Consider the following 16604-nt stretch of genomic DNA (forward strand, 5'->3'; position numbering starts at 1 on the left):
TCACGTGCTTAGGTTGCGTCGTTGTGGTGTGTACAAAAACATATTTCTTTAAAAAAAAGTTATTTCGCGTCATTTCGAGTCAAGTCATATGACTCGAGTCTGCCATTTCTGCAGTGAAGTGACAGACGCAAATCTGGAATATTCTGACTTTAGTTTAGTTTTCATCGGCAAAATGTGTGTTTTGGATAAAAAGCCTCCACAGCAGTCTGAAGGCTTCAAACAGCGTGTGATCAGGGCACTGCTGTACTGCACTGGAGAAATGCAACACTTCCACATTCACATGCAGGGTAAGAGCAACATTATTCAAGTCATAATAATAAATATAGGTATCAGTATTGTTGTGATTTTGGGGGTTATAACGTTAGCAGTCTACAATGGAGAGCAGGGGCGAAAGTATAATTTTTCAAATAACTCACAGGTGTGGTCTATCAATACCAGATAGAATTTTGAACAAATGTAAAATGACTTCAGTATAATTTTACTTTGATAAGTAGCACATTGTTACTTTTGACACTGTCAGCTGGGACGAAAGTAACACACAGGTGTGACGAAAGTAACACACAGGTGGGTCAAAAGTAACACAACAGAACAAGATTTTTGTAATAAACATGTTTTTAGTAAATATACTAGTGCTGTCATAAGATTAATTGCGATTAATTGCATACAAAATAAAAGCATTTTGCGTGTGCATGTGTAATATTATTTTATATAAATACACATTGATGTTTGTATTTAAGAAACATTTACATGTATGTTATATATATTTTGAAATATTTTATTTTATAAATAAAATATATAAATATATAAATAAAAAAGTACATTTAAATAACATTTTTCTTAAATTCATACATGTATGTGTGTATTTATATATACAAAATATATGAAGAGTTTGGTTCCAAAACGCAATAAATCCATTTTGACAAATTTTGGTAAAAACGTGTTTTCTATACCAAGAAAGTGACAAGATGAAAACAACTATTTTCTGTTACAAACTTTCACACAGCATCTTTAGGTTATAAAAACATAAAAAATTCAAATCCATAAGTTGATTTTCAAAGATTTATTATAAAAACGGATTATTTTTTCCACAAAATGCAATAAATCCATGACAAGTTTTTATTCAAAATGCTATAAATCTATTGAATCAATAGCCTATATAAATGTGCATTCATCTTTGCCATGTTATATTCATTTAGTTGACTAGTTGTACACACTAATTAAAAATATAAACATTAATGTTATTAATCAAAACACTTACTTTGTCATATTAAGATCACTGTCATTGCGGTTACTTGACGTCTTCGCTTAACGTCTTTCACAGCGATCGACTGTAAAATGTTTTTGGTCCTGCTCGATTTTCGTTGACTTTGAGTAAAATTATGGAAAGTTTTTAAGATCCTCTGGGGTCAATGTGTTAGCATGAGAAGCTTAATGCTGTCGGGAGAACAAGCACCCGTCTCCCGAGTGCCTCTCAGGGAAATTATTAGATGCTGATGGCTTACGTTTCTTTCCCATCACAGAAAACCATCACAGGTTTAGCGATGCAATTAAAGTATTATTTTGTTTTGTTTGTTGATCACGTAGTACAAAGTAGATGAGGAAAACCAGGACTCCGTGGACTCAGCGCGTCCGCCATTGTTTGTTTACATTGCGTGAACGGTGGGCTGTAATATCAGAAATGGAGTTATTGCGTTCTGTAAAAAAGTGGGAGTGGCGTTTGTCGCATTTTGGGAAAAAAGAGAGAAAAGATGACTGAATAACACGGCGGATATTGGATTTTGCGTAAAATTAAGAATTTACTTTTAACTACTGACCTGATATAATACTGATTTTGGCAGTAACTCATTTTTTTCAAAAATGGCGTTTATTGCGTTTTGGAACCAAACTCTTCATATATACACACAGTACACACACACACATATATTATACAAACTTCTGTTTTGTTTGTGATTGATCGATTAATCTTTTGACAGCCCTAAAATATACATGAATATGACCTTGTATATATGTAAATGGAAACTACAAAATTGCACAAAAAAAAAAATTAATTACATTTTCATTTTAAATTTAAGTTTCATCAAATGTTTCAAAAACACACCAACAGTAAACTTGAATTGCTGAGAATAAAAATAAAATTATAACAGAACAAAGAATATAAAAACTTAAATTAAATGTAAATTCTTAACATAAAGTAACAAGTATTACTTTAGTTCCGACAGGAACTCCTGACATTTAAACCTGATTTACTTTAATTTTTAAAAAACTCAGAGAAGGCTAACTTCAGGATGTGTTACAGCACATTATGGTCGTTACTTATGGTCTAAAACAGCTTTCTGGACATGCACGTGCTTAAAAATGACGAAAAACTAGATATTTGTCAGCCTTGTCAAGGTTTGCGTGCTAACGATGCTGTAATAGTTTGGAATGCAATGTAGTCAGGGCTTTGAGAAAATTGTTACTTTCGTCCCGCGCTACTTTCGCCCCAGTTCTCCTCTAACAAATTTCTGCAGTTTTTACTGCATCTATACTGTAGAACATTTATCCAGAATGTTGCTGTAGATCAGGGAAATTCTACAGTAAATATATTTGTACCGTAAATCATAATTCAGTCATTTTTAGCTGGAGTTTTTCTCAGCTAGATTAACCGACATGACACATATTGACATGCACATATTTTGTCCAATTTTACCTCAGAAAGGTATAGTTGTTCATTATTTTTATATATTAGCGGTTTTTACTCGTAAAGTCTTTAACTTTTAGAGTCGACTGTTAGAGTGAGAGACAGAGGCGAAGAAGGACATTCACAATAGCCGGTAAGTGTTATATTACAAAAACACATGACATTTACAACTAACCTATGATTTATTAACTGATAGTGGTATAAGTTTTACATTTAAATGACTGAACGAATGAAGAACACTTTGGGCAGAGGTAGTGTCCCGCCGTAATACGTTATATATCGAACGTCACGTGACCAAACCGGAAAACTGGGTTGATTGCTTCCGGTTGCCGGTATGTGCTAATGTAGCTTGTTATTGGTATTCTTAATAGTATTATTTGTGTTATGTTCTTTTTTATTCTAATATTTGTATGTATGTGAGAAGAAAATGCCTTTCTGAATAGCTATAAAGTGTAAAAAATGTTGTACTTTTTTTAACTTAGGTTTAAGATGTTAATGATCATATCCACTGGACATTGGTTATTCTCATCTTTGGTAGCTCCTAAAAGCTTCATGTATGATAAAAGCACCATGTCAGTGTAGAGCATACAAAACCGGAAGCGATCTACTATGTTTAACAGGAATGCGGAAGTAAGTTGCACATACCATACCGGTATACCCTATTTAGTCTAAAGGAGGTTGCATACCAGGACAACTTGCAGGTATCGCACACCGGACGCGTACTTACGTCTCTCGTATGCTTAAAGTGACAGTTGACTCAAAAATGAAAATTCTGTCAACATTTACTAACCTTCTTGTCATTCCAAACCTGTTTGAGTAAACAATGACAGAATTTTCATTTTTGGGTCAACTTTACTTCAATGTTTGTTATTTAATGTTTAAACACAACATTTCAGCTGTCATAATGCATTGTTTTACAGTTAGGGCCTATGATAATAACATTTTCATAGAATACAATACTGTTCAAATACACTTTAAACATATAGTCTACTTCTGCGATACATTAATGCTATCAGACATGTCTTTCGGTTATTAGAATAGAATACAACAGGTCATATACACTTTAAAAAATGCCTGTTTTTGGATAAATGCCTACATTCATATTAATAGTGCATTTTTGTTTGGCATCATAAGGGTGTCCCTTGTTTTGTCTGTTTGATTATATTTCATTTGTTGTGTGTATTTTCACACATATTGCATGCAGTGTAAAACAATTCTGCATTTTAACTTTTGTCTTCATCTCTTTCCATTCTCTCAGATAAAATCTTCCTGTTGCAGTTGGTCGAATGGTGTTTGCGTGGGACTTCGCAGGTGATTCTGGTAAACAACCCCCTGAGTGGAGCCCTGATTCTGGGAGCGCTGCTGCTGGAGAGCCCCTGGCTGGCTCTGCTTGGGATACTTGGCCTCTTGGCCTCCACCTTCACAGCTGTAATACTGGGACAGGACTGTGAGGAGATGTACACACAAATGTAGTTAAAAATACTTTAGACTAAAAGAAGTACACAAAGACATATAAACATAAAAGCATATAAACAAATTTACCCACTATCATGTTGTTACAAACCTTTATGAATTTCTTTGTTCAGATGAACACAAAGAAAGATATTTTCAATATAAGATATTCAAAATCACTTTCATAGTATTATTTTTCCTACTATGAATGTCAATGGGGCTTCTGATCAGAATGCTCAAAATAACTAAACAAAATTAACAGATGCACACCTGTAGAAACAATCCTCAGCAGCACTCCTTGCTTTTCCAGCTGAAACAGCACAATGAGTCAAAACGAAGCAGTTCGATTCACTTGTGTGATGTCCTCATCTCAGTGGGAAAATAATGCAGCCTTCCAGCACACATTTAAGAAACACGTGGAAAAATTGACACTTTAATCCAAACATAGATGGATTAAGGAAACCTCAGTTCAAAGATGTAAAGACTTTTTTAATTTAATATAGCATGTTAAAATTGCCACTTTGTAGGTGTGAGCAAAAATGTGCCATTTTTGGATGTGTCTTTTTTATAAAAAATTAGCTGATGAAATTAAAGGCAAGGCAAGGCAAGTTTATTTGTATAGCACATTTCATACACAAAGGTCATTCAAAGTACTGTACATAGAAATGAGAAAACAATGTAGGCTATAAGAGAAAAAAAGTTTGTCGAAAAAAATCAAAGATACATGAGAATTAAAAATATAAATTAAAAGAAAATTAATGTGATTTTAATGAAAAGAGTTTAAATGTGTGAAAAAGAATAAAACAGGAATACAGGTATAAAACAGATAAAAATAAATATAAAAACAAGAGAAATAAAAAGAATTATGTAACTGGTAGCCAGTGTAGCGACCTGAGGACTGGTGTGATATGTTCATATTTTCTGGTTCTGCTCAGAATCCTGGCAGCAGCGTTCTGAATGAGCTGGAGCTGTCTAATGTTCTTTTTGGGAAGGCCAGTGAGGAGGCCATTACAATAATCCACCCTGCTGGTGATGAAAGCATGCACAAGTTTCTCTAAGTCTTGTCTGGAAACAAAGCAATATTTTTGAGATGATAATATGCTGATTTTGACATGACTACTGAAACTAAGGTCAGACTCCAGAATCACACCAAGATTCCTGACTTGATTTTTAGTTGTTTGACCCCTAGCGTCAAGGGATGCATTTATCTTGAGAACTTCATATTTGTTTCCAAACGCAATGATTTCGGTTGTCTTTTTGTTTAACTAAAGAAAGTTTTGGCACATCTAACTGTTAACTTCATCAATGCATTTGCACAGGGAGTCAATGGGGCTGTAGTCGCAAGCTAAGTAGATCTGAGTGTCATCTGCATAACTGTGATAGACAATTTGGTTCTGTCTCATTATTTGGCTTAGTGGGAGCATATACAGGTTGAACAGGAGTGGTGCAAGAATTGAGCCTTGCGGGACTCCGCATGTCATGGATGTCCACTCAGATTTATGGCCACCTATACTCGCATAATAACCTCTCCCTTCTAAGTATGACCTGAACCATTTTAGCACCATCCCAAAAAGCCCGACCCAGTTTTCCAGCCTGTCAAGAAGTATGTTGTGATCGACAGTGTCAAAAGCAGCACTGAGGTCGAGTAGCACCAGAACTTATAGTTTGCCTGTATCTGTATTGAGGCGAATATCATTTATTATCTTTTTGAGCGCTGTCTCTGTACTGTGGTGTGGTCGGAAACCAGATTGAAAAATGTCAAAGTATCCATTAGAGATTAAGAATTTGTTCAGCTGATTGAAAACAACTTTTTCAATGATCTTGCCTTTGAAAGGAAGATTTGAGATTGGTCTGTAGTTGCTGAATACAGTGTTATCCAGGTTGCTCTTTTTCAGGAGGGGCTTAACAACTGCAGTTTTAATGGAACACCCCCAGATTTTAGGAATTTAGCTTATTCACCGTATCCCCCAGAGTTAAATAAGTCCATACATACCTTTCTCATCTCCGTGCATGCTGTAACTCGGACTGACGCAGCCCCCGCTAGCTTAGTTTAGCACGAAGATTGGAAGTGAATGGCTCCAGCTAGCATACTGCTCCCAATAAGTGACAAAATAACGTGAACATTTTCCTATTTATGTGTTGTGATTTGTATAGTCACACCGTGTACAAATAATGAGGTCATATGAGACCCAAACATCTTTTAACCATATACATACTGGGAACTATATTCTCAGAAGACGAAGCATTGCTACTTGAGTGGAGTGATTTGCACAACTCTGACCGAGCTCTCTGCTCCTCACCAGGGGCTTCTCGGGTGCTGCGAGCAAATCACTCCGCCCAAGTAGCAGTGCTTCGCCTTTTGAGACCAGAGAAGGTCAAAAGCGGGGATGCTGGAGAGAGGAATGACATATCTAGTGAGGAGTCCTGTTGTTCTGATGTGATCGGAGGCTGTGATATGTTGTCCTGGTTTCCCTGGCTGTTTTCCAGAAAGTCGTCCTTGGGTGCTTAATCTTGGAGCAGTTCTAATCTGACACAGTCTGACTGTGGTGAGCTCTGTGGGCAGGACTCAGCTGAGATTGTGTCCATGAGCAGTGGTTGTTGTGGCTGCGTGGTGTTATCTCTGTCCTTGTGGGATCTGTCAACGGCATGTCCATGCAGGTGCTGTGTGTGTGTGTGCCATTTGGGTTGAGTGGATTGGCACACACTGCTGAAGGATGATGAAGGGAGAAGTAAATATTGTCTTTTAGCACTCTTGCACCCAGTCTGTTTGGGTGGATGCCATTCTGTTTAAATATTTGTCTCTGACTCCAGAAAAGATTGAAGTTGTCTATGAAGTTCAGTCCCTTTATGTTGCAGGTTTTTTGCAGCCATGTATTAAGACCAAGCAACCGCAAAAACTTATTTGTTTCTCTTGCTGGGAGTGATCCACTGATGAACGGCTGAACTTTCACTCTTCTAAGTGTTTCAAAAAGTTTGTTGAAATCCCTCTTAAGGAGTTCAGATTGCTCTTTGTGAATAACATTCTTCCCCACATGAATGACAACTCGATTTACAGTCTTATGTTTCATGAGAATGTTCTGAAGTTCCCTGTTTACATCAGAAACGGTTGCTTGTGGAAGGCAGCACGTAGTTGAGTCCCTGTTGCTAATGTTTCTGATAATGGAGTCACCCATAATCAAAGTTATGGGCTCGGATGTGCTCTGCGCTGAGTGTCGCTGTCTGTTCGATCTTGAGCGGAAGTTAGCATCAGTGTTAGCTGCTGGCTGGTTTGATCGGTGTTCTATCACATTTATCACATTTGGAGATTCCTCACTCATATTCATTAAATCTGTTCTCAAGATGTATAGGCGATGGTAGAAAGTCAGTGTTTCCAATCCTTGTCATAGCTGCATCTGGGGTAGAGGAAGCTACTGCGGCAATATGTGATGCTCGTGACAGTCTGATTTCTCGAGTGATTTTGGGTCTTGCTCCCTGTTTGTACCATTGATTAGTGTGTTGATCATTAGGTTCATGGGACTCAACGGCTGTATGCTGAGGGGGTCCATGATGATGAAGCTCTGTTGTGTGTTCTGTCTGGTTTGGTAGTCCTGCAAGTAACTTTGTTTCAAGAACAGCAATCCTTTGTAAAAGTCTGTGGCAGTTTATGCAGCAAGTAGAGTTTTGAGGAGGCATTTCTTTTTCTTATCATTTTGAATGAAGGCAGCTGTGTTTTCCCTTCTGGAATGTAAGCTGATGGCAGTGGGAGGCTGGTCGGATGAAAAATTCCACTTTTTTGTAATCTTCCAGTCCCAAAAGTTTGTAATAAAACGTTGATGCCAAGCTTTGTTGTTTGAGCACTATGCTGATTTGCTGAAGTTAAAAGTATGTGATAAAATATAAAAAGCGATAGAGCAAAGCGCAGAGCAGTAAGCAAGAGCGTCCGAACAGTAGCAAAGCAGAAAGTGTACCAAACACTGATCTAGGGTGGCCATTCGTGCCAGTTCTGCCGGACACCTCCCGAACATGTTTTCGGGTTCGTTCTCCGGAAGTTGCGTTACTCGACCGCATACGCCATCAAGGTTTAATATTTCCGGTTTAATTTCAGAAAAGCAACCGTTACATTTTTAAGGTAAGAATGAAACTACAATGATTGTATGTCTTAAAATAAATAAATCTTAATTTTGTAGTGTATTTTAACTGAAACGTATGCGGTCGAGCAACGCGGCTTCTGGAGAACGAACCCGAAAACATGTTTGGGACGAATGGCCACCCTACACTGATCACCTATTAACTCAAAACTAAGTTACTGGGATGATTGTTGTCAAGTTTTCTAGGTTGATAGAAGCACTGGGGACCCAATTATATCACTTAAACATTGAAAAAGTCAGATTTTCATGATATGTTCCCTTTAAATTGCAATGGATTTCACACAATGAAAGTAAAGTGTGACAAATGCTTAGCTGTGTGTTTCTGTGTGTCTGCAGTGAGGAGATATCCAGTGGCCATTATGGTTTTAATGGAATGCTGGTGGCTTTACTGATTGGTGCTTTCAGCTCTGCCGGTAACTGGTACTGGTGGCTACTGTTGCCGGCGTGTCTTGGTGGAGCTACAACGTCAGATAAGCTTTCAAATTAATATTCAACTCATTATTAGAGATATCTTTCTTTCACTTCAGCATAGCTGTCTCTGTTTCGTTGTCATGCATGCTCACACGAAACAAACATAACTTCACTACTATACCCTTAAAGCATTCTTTGTTTTCTCACAGGACATTTCTCTCCAGTGGTTTGGCTACTATTTTGGATCGCTGGGACTTACCAGTCAGTGTCTTTCCTTTTAACACGATCATCTTACTCTATCTGGCCTGTACTGGTACATCTAATCCTTATTTTCCAAACACTCCAGCCCTGCCACCGGGGGCACCAGAGAGCACTAACCTCACCCAACTGCATGTGCCACAGGTGAGAGAAATCTTAACTTGTTATCTTGTTCTTTCAATATTAACTAGGTCATCTTGCTGATTAAGATTTCTCCTCTTCTCTCTCTCTTTGTTTATTCCTCTTTACTTCCATCTGTCTTTACATTTGTCATCTTCCTGTTTTCCCTGTTTCACATCTTTTATCTGCCCACATCATTGTCTTTTCCTTCCTGAATCTATTTTTATCATCCTTCTGTTTCTCTCCCATATGTGTGCGCGTGTGCTGATCTTTTATGCCATAAATATAATTATTTCATTTCTCTGATTCACTAACATTGAGTGGCTTCAGTGGGCTGAGAGCACATCACAACAGCTTAGTATTAAGGTCTGTTAATAGCCTATGTCTTTATATTTAACCCAACAGTATTTTGTGCTTTTACCATGTCTCCATGGAGACCCCGTGGGTATACAGATAGAGAGAAATGTATTTTTATATATATTTTTAGTTTTGTCTCTCTGTCTCTATCATGAATATTTAATGTGCAAAAGTATTTAATATGGGACTTTAAGGGGTTGTGCACACCACAAAAAGCCTGGACAACGCATAATGACAGCTGTTTTTCATCTGAGTGCCAGCTTTCTCCAGCGTCCCGCCCCTCCTCCTCTGTGATTGGATGGCCGCGTGAGAACTGACATTGACGAGCGGAGCTTTTCCTACAAAGTTGAATATTTTTAAACTCTCGGCGCTCACTGTGCGTTTACACCAGCTGCGGTAGAGGCGGCAAAAACGCACTATTCGCGTGTAGTTGGACACTTGAACATTTGAGTTCACTCGCTTCATTCGCGCGTGTAATCACATCACTACTACAGCAAGGTCCTGATTGGTTAACACAGCACGGAAATCCACAGAAGTTAAGATTTTTCAACTCGCGTGTTTCCCGCGGCAATGCTCAATTCGCGCGTTCAGAGCCATTTGCGCGGCGTGTACCGTGCCGCAGGATAATCCGTGTTTAATCGCGTCTTTGCATTGACTTAACATGTAAATCACCCGCGCTTGCCGCCTCTACCGCGACTGGTGTAAACGCAGCATCAGCGCTGAGTGCGGAAAAAACGCCAGGCGCCGATTTTCAGAGCGGAAGAAAACAGCTAGCTGCTGGGTTATTTGAAAAACGTTGAGCTTCCATTGGAAACAATTGAAAAAATGTGCCGGCCGCAGGCGTAAATGCTTTGGTGTGCACGCCCCCTAAGGCATCAGATATTTAGCCAGTAAATATTTCTATATAATTAAGAGAAGAAATAGCCCATGAATGGCAAACTTTAGCATAAAGTCTTTAAACACAAAACTTTGAACTGCTGCTGGGGTACTAAGTGGTTTATGATTTATATTCATTTTTAATTTGTAAAATAAAATTGGTTATTTGGCTTTAAGTTCATGACTGACTTGATAGCTTACAGGCCATCTTTATTTAAGTGTACTAAAAGTTTTATAAAATTGTAGCATACACAGGCATCTAAATGTACAGTCCTTCATTTAGAAAAATGGTCTGTGCTTGCAGATTCACATATTTATAAATCCATATTAAACTCCACATATATATTTACATATTTAATTTAAATGATGGTATTGTTACTCTTAAGACCGATATTAAAGGTGGGGTGCAGGATCTCTGAAAGCCAATGTTGACATTTGAAATCACCTAAACAAACACGCCCCTACCCCAATAGAATCTGGACCTTCTTTTGATAGACCCGCCCCACACATACGCAACCCAGACAACGATGTCAGTTAGTAGACACACCCCTTACTGCTGATTGGCTACAAGTGTGTTTTGGTACTCGGCCTGACTCCCTTTTCCAAAGCTTTTTCAAAAATTGTGCACGCCGCCTTTAAGCTAGATATTACGGTACAATAATCAGACTCATATGTGTTTGCTGTTCCCCTCAGCTCCTACAGGGGGCGGTGCTGGGCGTGGGCCAGATCTTTGCATGTCAGACTGTAGGGCCATCGTTACTCATCCTGGTCGCTGTTCTAATCTTCTCACCTATTTTGACTGTCTACGCCATCTTCGGGTCTGTCATTGGCATTGTGGCAGGTAAATCAGAAGCAAAAATAACAAACAAGACGGTGCATTTGTGAACTAATTTAAGAGTCAATGAGATCTCTTTAATATCCCAATTCTTGACAGCAATGATACTAAATAGAGACCAAGCAGATGCTTTCTCCATGTCTACTGCTAATAGTCTTTCACAAATGTCTCCTGGGGGTGGTTCCCCCAGAGAGGGTTTATTCTAGTTCAGATTAAAATGCATGTTTAAACTGCCTTCATTTACATCTTGCACTGACATATCTTAAAATGAATCAGTGCCAGTGTGTTCTCAGTTTTCACTCCAGTATTGTTTTGTTATTTTTGTAAGGTTTGTTTGTAAAAACGACTTTTATATAACTTATATAACTCAGGCCTAGACCTGGATTAATCTAAACGCAGTCTGGTAAACAACTCCCTATTATAAACAAAGATCTCAAAGAGTGTGTGTTCAGATAAGCAAATTACACAACTTTCTATATATATATATATATATATATATATATATATATATATATATATATATATATATATATATATATATATATATATATATATATATATTTATATATATTTATATATATACAGTCTTGTTCAAAATAATAGCAGTACAATGTGACTAACCAGAATAATCAAGGTTTTTAGTATATTTTTTATTGCTACGTGGCAAACAAGTTACCAGTAGGTTCAGTAGATTCTCAGAAAACAAACAAGACCCAGCATTCATGATATGCACACTCTTAAGGCTGTGCAATTGGGCAATTAGTTAAAAGGGGTGTGTTCAAAAAAATTGCAGTGTGGCATTCAATCACTGAGGTCATCAATTTTGTGAAGAAACAGGTGTGAATCAGTTGGCCCCTATTTAAGGATGAAGCCAACACTTGTTGAACATGCATTTGAAAGCTGAGAAAATGGGTCGTTCAAGACATTGTTCAGAAGAACAGCGTACTTTGATTAAAAAGTTGATTGGAGAGGGGAAAACCTATAAAGAGGTGCAAAAAATGATAGGCTGTTCAGCTAAAATGATCTCCAATGCCTTAAAATGGAGAGCAAAACCAGAGAGACGTGGAAGAAAACAGTAGACAACCATCAAAATGGATAGAAGAATAACCAGAATGGCAAAGGCTCAGCCAATGATCACCTCCAGGATGATCAAAGACAGTCTGGAGTTACCTGTAAGTACTGTGACAGTTAGAAGACGTCTGTGTGAAGCTAATCTATTTTCAAGAATCCCCCGCAAAGTCCCTCTGTAAAAAAAAAAAGGCATGTGCAGAAGAGGTTACAATTTGCCAAAGAACACATCAACTGGCCTGAAGAGAAATGGAGGAACATTTTTTGTTCTTTTTGGGTCCAAGGGCCACAGGCAGTTTGTGAGACGACCCCCAAACTCTGAATTCAAGCCGCAGTACACAGTGAAGACAGTGAAGCATGGAGGTGCAAGCATCATGATATGGGCATGTTTCTCCTACTATGGTGTTGGGCCTATTTATCGCATACCAGGGATCATGGATCAGTTTGCATATGTTAAAATACTTGAAGAGGTCATGTTGCCCTATGCTGAAGAGGACATGCCCTTGAAATGGTTGTTTCAACAAGACAATGACCCAAAACACACTAGTAAACGGGCAAAGTCTTGGTTCCAAACCAACAAAATTAATGTTATGGAGTGGCCAGCCCAATCTCCAGACCTTAATCCAATTGAGAACTTGTGGGGTGATATCAAAAATGCTGTAAAACCAAGAAATGTGAATGAATTGTGGAATGTTGTTAAAGAATCATGGAGTGGAATAACAGCTGAGAGGTGCCACAAGTTGGTTGACTCCATGCCACACAGATGTCAAGCAGTTTTAAAAAACTGTGGTCATACAACTAAATATTAGTTTAGTGATTCACAGGATTGCTAAATCCCAGAAAAAAAAATGTTTGTACAAAATAGTTTTGAGTTTGTACAGTCAAAGGTAGACACTGCTGTTTTTTTGAACACACCCCTTTCGGCTGGTTGCCAAATTGCACGGCCTTGGGAGCGTGCATGTCATGGGTGCTGGGTCTTGTTTGTTTTCTGGGAGTCTGCTGGACCTACTGGTGACTTGTTTGCCACGTAGCAATAAAAAATATACTAAAAACCTTGATTATTCTGGTTAGTCACATTGTACTGCTATTATTTTGAACAAGACTGTATATATATTTATTTATTTATTTATTTATACTTTAGATATTTCAACATAAACTAAAATTTCTAAACTCATATTGCTTATCAAAATCTTCCCAGCCTAAATTTTATAGGGGCGGTTTCCCGGACAGGGATTAGCTTAAGCCAGGACTAGACCTGAGTTTAATTGGGAAATATAACTAGTTTCAACAAACAAACCTTACTAAAAACATTACTTATGTGCATTTTGAGGCAAAACAAAGGGCACTGATGTATTTTAAGATGTCAGTTGTTTTGAGTTTGGACAGCTCTTACATTTATTTTAGTCTAGGACTAGTCTAATCCCTGTCCGGGAAACCACCCCATACACGGGAACCGTTTTCCCTGGTTTAAACTGTCTCATTTAAACCAATCATGATGATGATGTGTCACGGATTTGCCAGGTCCTTCCACACACACCCCTCATCATCACAGATCACAATCACCAGAGTACTAATCAGCTGCACCTGTCACCTCTCATCAAGCCTTCCCTTTATATACCACTCACAAACACACAGTCATCGTCCGGTCTCGTCACAATAACATTACTGTCTATGTGATTACCAGACTCTCTAACTTCTATATCTTTTCAGAACTTCTCCTGAACATCATCATCGTCATCATCATCATCTTATGGATTATCTCTTCCCCAGTGTGTCTGTGTGTCTGTGATTCCCCTCTGAAGACCAACAACATTCATCTCTACATCTGCATATTCTATTATTCAATAAACTCTGTTACATTTTATATATATCTGTCTCCGTAGTCTTCTGTCAGTGACAGAAGACCGGACCCATACCAACTAACACCATGTCTCAACAGGATACTTTCCAGAACCTGGTGGATACATTACGCAACGAACTACTACAGACACAACAGACCACTGTTACTCATCAGGCTACCGCTAACACAGTTCCCATGGCCCATCCAAGCCCATATTCTGGTGAAGCGAGTGAGTGCAAAGGATTTTTATTACAATGTGAGCTTATCTTCGAGATGCAACCTAACCGTTTCCCTACAGATAGCAGTAAGATCGCTTTCATCATGTCTCTACTTACCGGAAAAGCGTTACACTGGGCAGTCTCAATCCGAGAACAAAATGGCTCCGTTCTCCAATCCTATCGAGCCTTTAGTGAACACTTTCGGGAAGTCTTTGGATTTCCAGTAGGTGACAACTCCATTTGTGATGAACTGTACAATATAAAACAAGGTAACGATTCGGCAGCAGAGTTTTCATTGCGTTTCCGCACACTAGCGGCAGCTAGTGGTTGGGATGAACGAGCCCTCATCACTACTTTTCGTAATGGATTAAAAGCTAATCTTCGACTACAACTGGCTGCGTTTGATGACAATATTGGTCTTGAACGATTTATTCAAAGGGCGATTAGAACTGAAAATCGCATGCTTGCCTGTAATCCATCTCAATTTGCACTCTACCGCTCACCAGAACCGTCCCCTCCAGGACCAGAACCCATGCAGTTGGATTCCACCCGCATCCCACTGTCAGAGAGACAACGTCGGATTAAAGAGGGGTTATGCTTATACTGTGCCAGTAAAGGACATCTCATCGCTGATTGTCCCATCCGTCCACCCCGGGCGTTGGTGAGTACTGTCCAACCAGAAAAGCATATTTATACACCTCTTACCACAAAGGTGAAATTATCCTACCGTAACGTCTCCATTATAGTATCTGCACTCCTCGATTCAGGGTCGGCCGGGAACTTCATCTCTTCCCAGTTATGTAGACAGTACCACATCAAGAAGGAATCCATCGAGCAAAAGTTAAAGGTACAGTCCATCACCGGAAAACCCCTCAACCGCTCCGATATCCGTCAACGATCTGGAGAAATCACTCTGACAGTGGGAATCTTACATCAGGAGAGGATAAAATTTCTGGTCCTGGAGAATTCCACCGCGGATGTGATTCTTGGACGCCCATGGTTAATGGAACATCATCCGGAGCTCTCTTGGGACACAGGAGAAATTAAACGCTGGAGCAGTCAATGTTTTCCAAGATGTTTCCCAAATCTTCCAAAACCTCTTCCTCCAAGTGAAAAACTTCAGGTATGCAGCACCTCTATTGAAAGTCCTAACGAAAATGTTTCTGTATCCATCCCTTCAGAATACAAGGAATTTGAAGATGTCTTTTGTCCCAAGAGAGCTTCCAAACTACCACCTCACCGGCCATGGGACTGTGCGATTGACCTCCTCCCGGGTGAACCAGTACCAAAAGGTAAAATTTATTCATTATCCATACCAGAACAGGAAGCCATGGAAAAATACATTACAGAGGCCTTAGAACAAGGGTACATACAACCGTCCAATTCCCCTGCTGCTTCTCCATTTTTCTTTGTCACCAAGAAGGACGGCGGTCTCCGACCTTGTATTGATTACCGTGGCCTGAACAACATCACTCGGAAGTTTCGCTACCCTCTTCCTCTCGTCCCTACGGCACTGGAACAGCTCAGAGGCGCAACCATTTTCACCAAACTCGATCTCAGAAGTGCCTACAATCTGATAAGAATCCGAGCCGGTGATGAATGGAAGACCGCTTTTGTGACCCCTACTGGTCACTGGGAATATTTAGTGATGCCATATGGCCTAGTAAACGCTCCTTCAGTATTTCAAGACTTCATGCATACCATTTTCAGAGATATTCTTCATCGGTTCGTGATTGTCTATATTGATGATATTCTTATCTATTCCAGTGACCTCAAAACTCATGTACAACATGTCAAGGAGGTACTACAGAGACTTCGACAACACTCACTCTTCATCAAAGCAGAAAAATGCGAATTCCATCAACCACAGATACGATTCCTGGGATACGATGTCTCATCTAACGGAGTGAGTATGGACGAAGGAAAGGTAGCAGCCATTAAGAACTGGCCTCAACCCAAGACGGTAAAAGAATTGCAAAGATTTCTGGGCTTTGCAAACTTTTACCGGAGATTTATAAAGAACTTCAGCCAGATTGTGACTCCTCTGACATCTGCCTTAAAAGGTAAACCAAAATTTCTGTCTTGGAATGAAGATACTGCTAACGCTTTCCAATTTCTGAAGAAAACCTTTTGTGAAGCACCTGTTCTAGTACACCCAAATCCTAACAAACCTTTCATTGTAGAGGTAGATGCATCCTCAACAGGAGTCGGAGCCGTCTTGTCTCAGCAGCAGGGGAAAACATCTGACGTTCGTCCTTGTGCTTACTATTCTCACAAGTTCAGCCCGGCGGAGAAAAATTATGACATTGGTGATCGGGAACTGTTGGCCATCAAGCTGGCGTTAGAGGAGTGGCGTCATTGG

At 39.1% G+C, this 16604-nt stretch overlaps 1 protein-coding gene across 4 annotated transcripts in view; it reads left to right on the top strand.

Annotated features, from left to right (window-relative positions):
• The window catches only part of LOC129440195 (urea transporter 2), a 27046-nt gene continuing 10442 nt past the window's right edge, over nucleotides 1-16604 (top strand). The window contains exons 1-6 of one of the 4 annotated variants that reach the window (XM_073859921.1): nucleotides 1-287; nucleotides 3939-4149; nucleotides 8596-8724; nucleotides 8880-9072; nucleotides 9379-9414; nucleotides 10975-11122. In XM_073859921.1, coding sequence (XP_073716022.1) covers nucleotides 89-287; nucleotides 3939-4149; nucleotides 8596-8724; nucleotides 8880-9072; nucleotides 9379-9414; nucleotides 10975-11122 — 916 coding nt within the window. In that variant the 5' untranslated portion in view covers nucleotides 1-88. Of the gene's footprint in view, nucleotides 288-3938; nucleotides 4150-8594; nucleotides 8725-8879; nucleotides 9073-9378; nucleotides 9415-10974; nucleotides 11123-16604 lie in introns of all 4 variants that reach the window. The other 3 variants (XM_073859918.1, XM_073859919.1, XM_073859920.1) reach the window with 3 other exon arrangements.

Source organism: Misgurnus anguillicaudatus, chromosome 21 (genome assembly GCF_027580225.2).
Source record: "Misgurnus anguillicaudatus chromosome 21, ASM2758022v2, whole genome shotgun sequence".
NCBI lineage: Eukaryota > Metazoa > Chordata > Actinopteri > Cypriniformes > Cobitidae > Misgurnus > Misgurnus anguillicaudatus.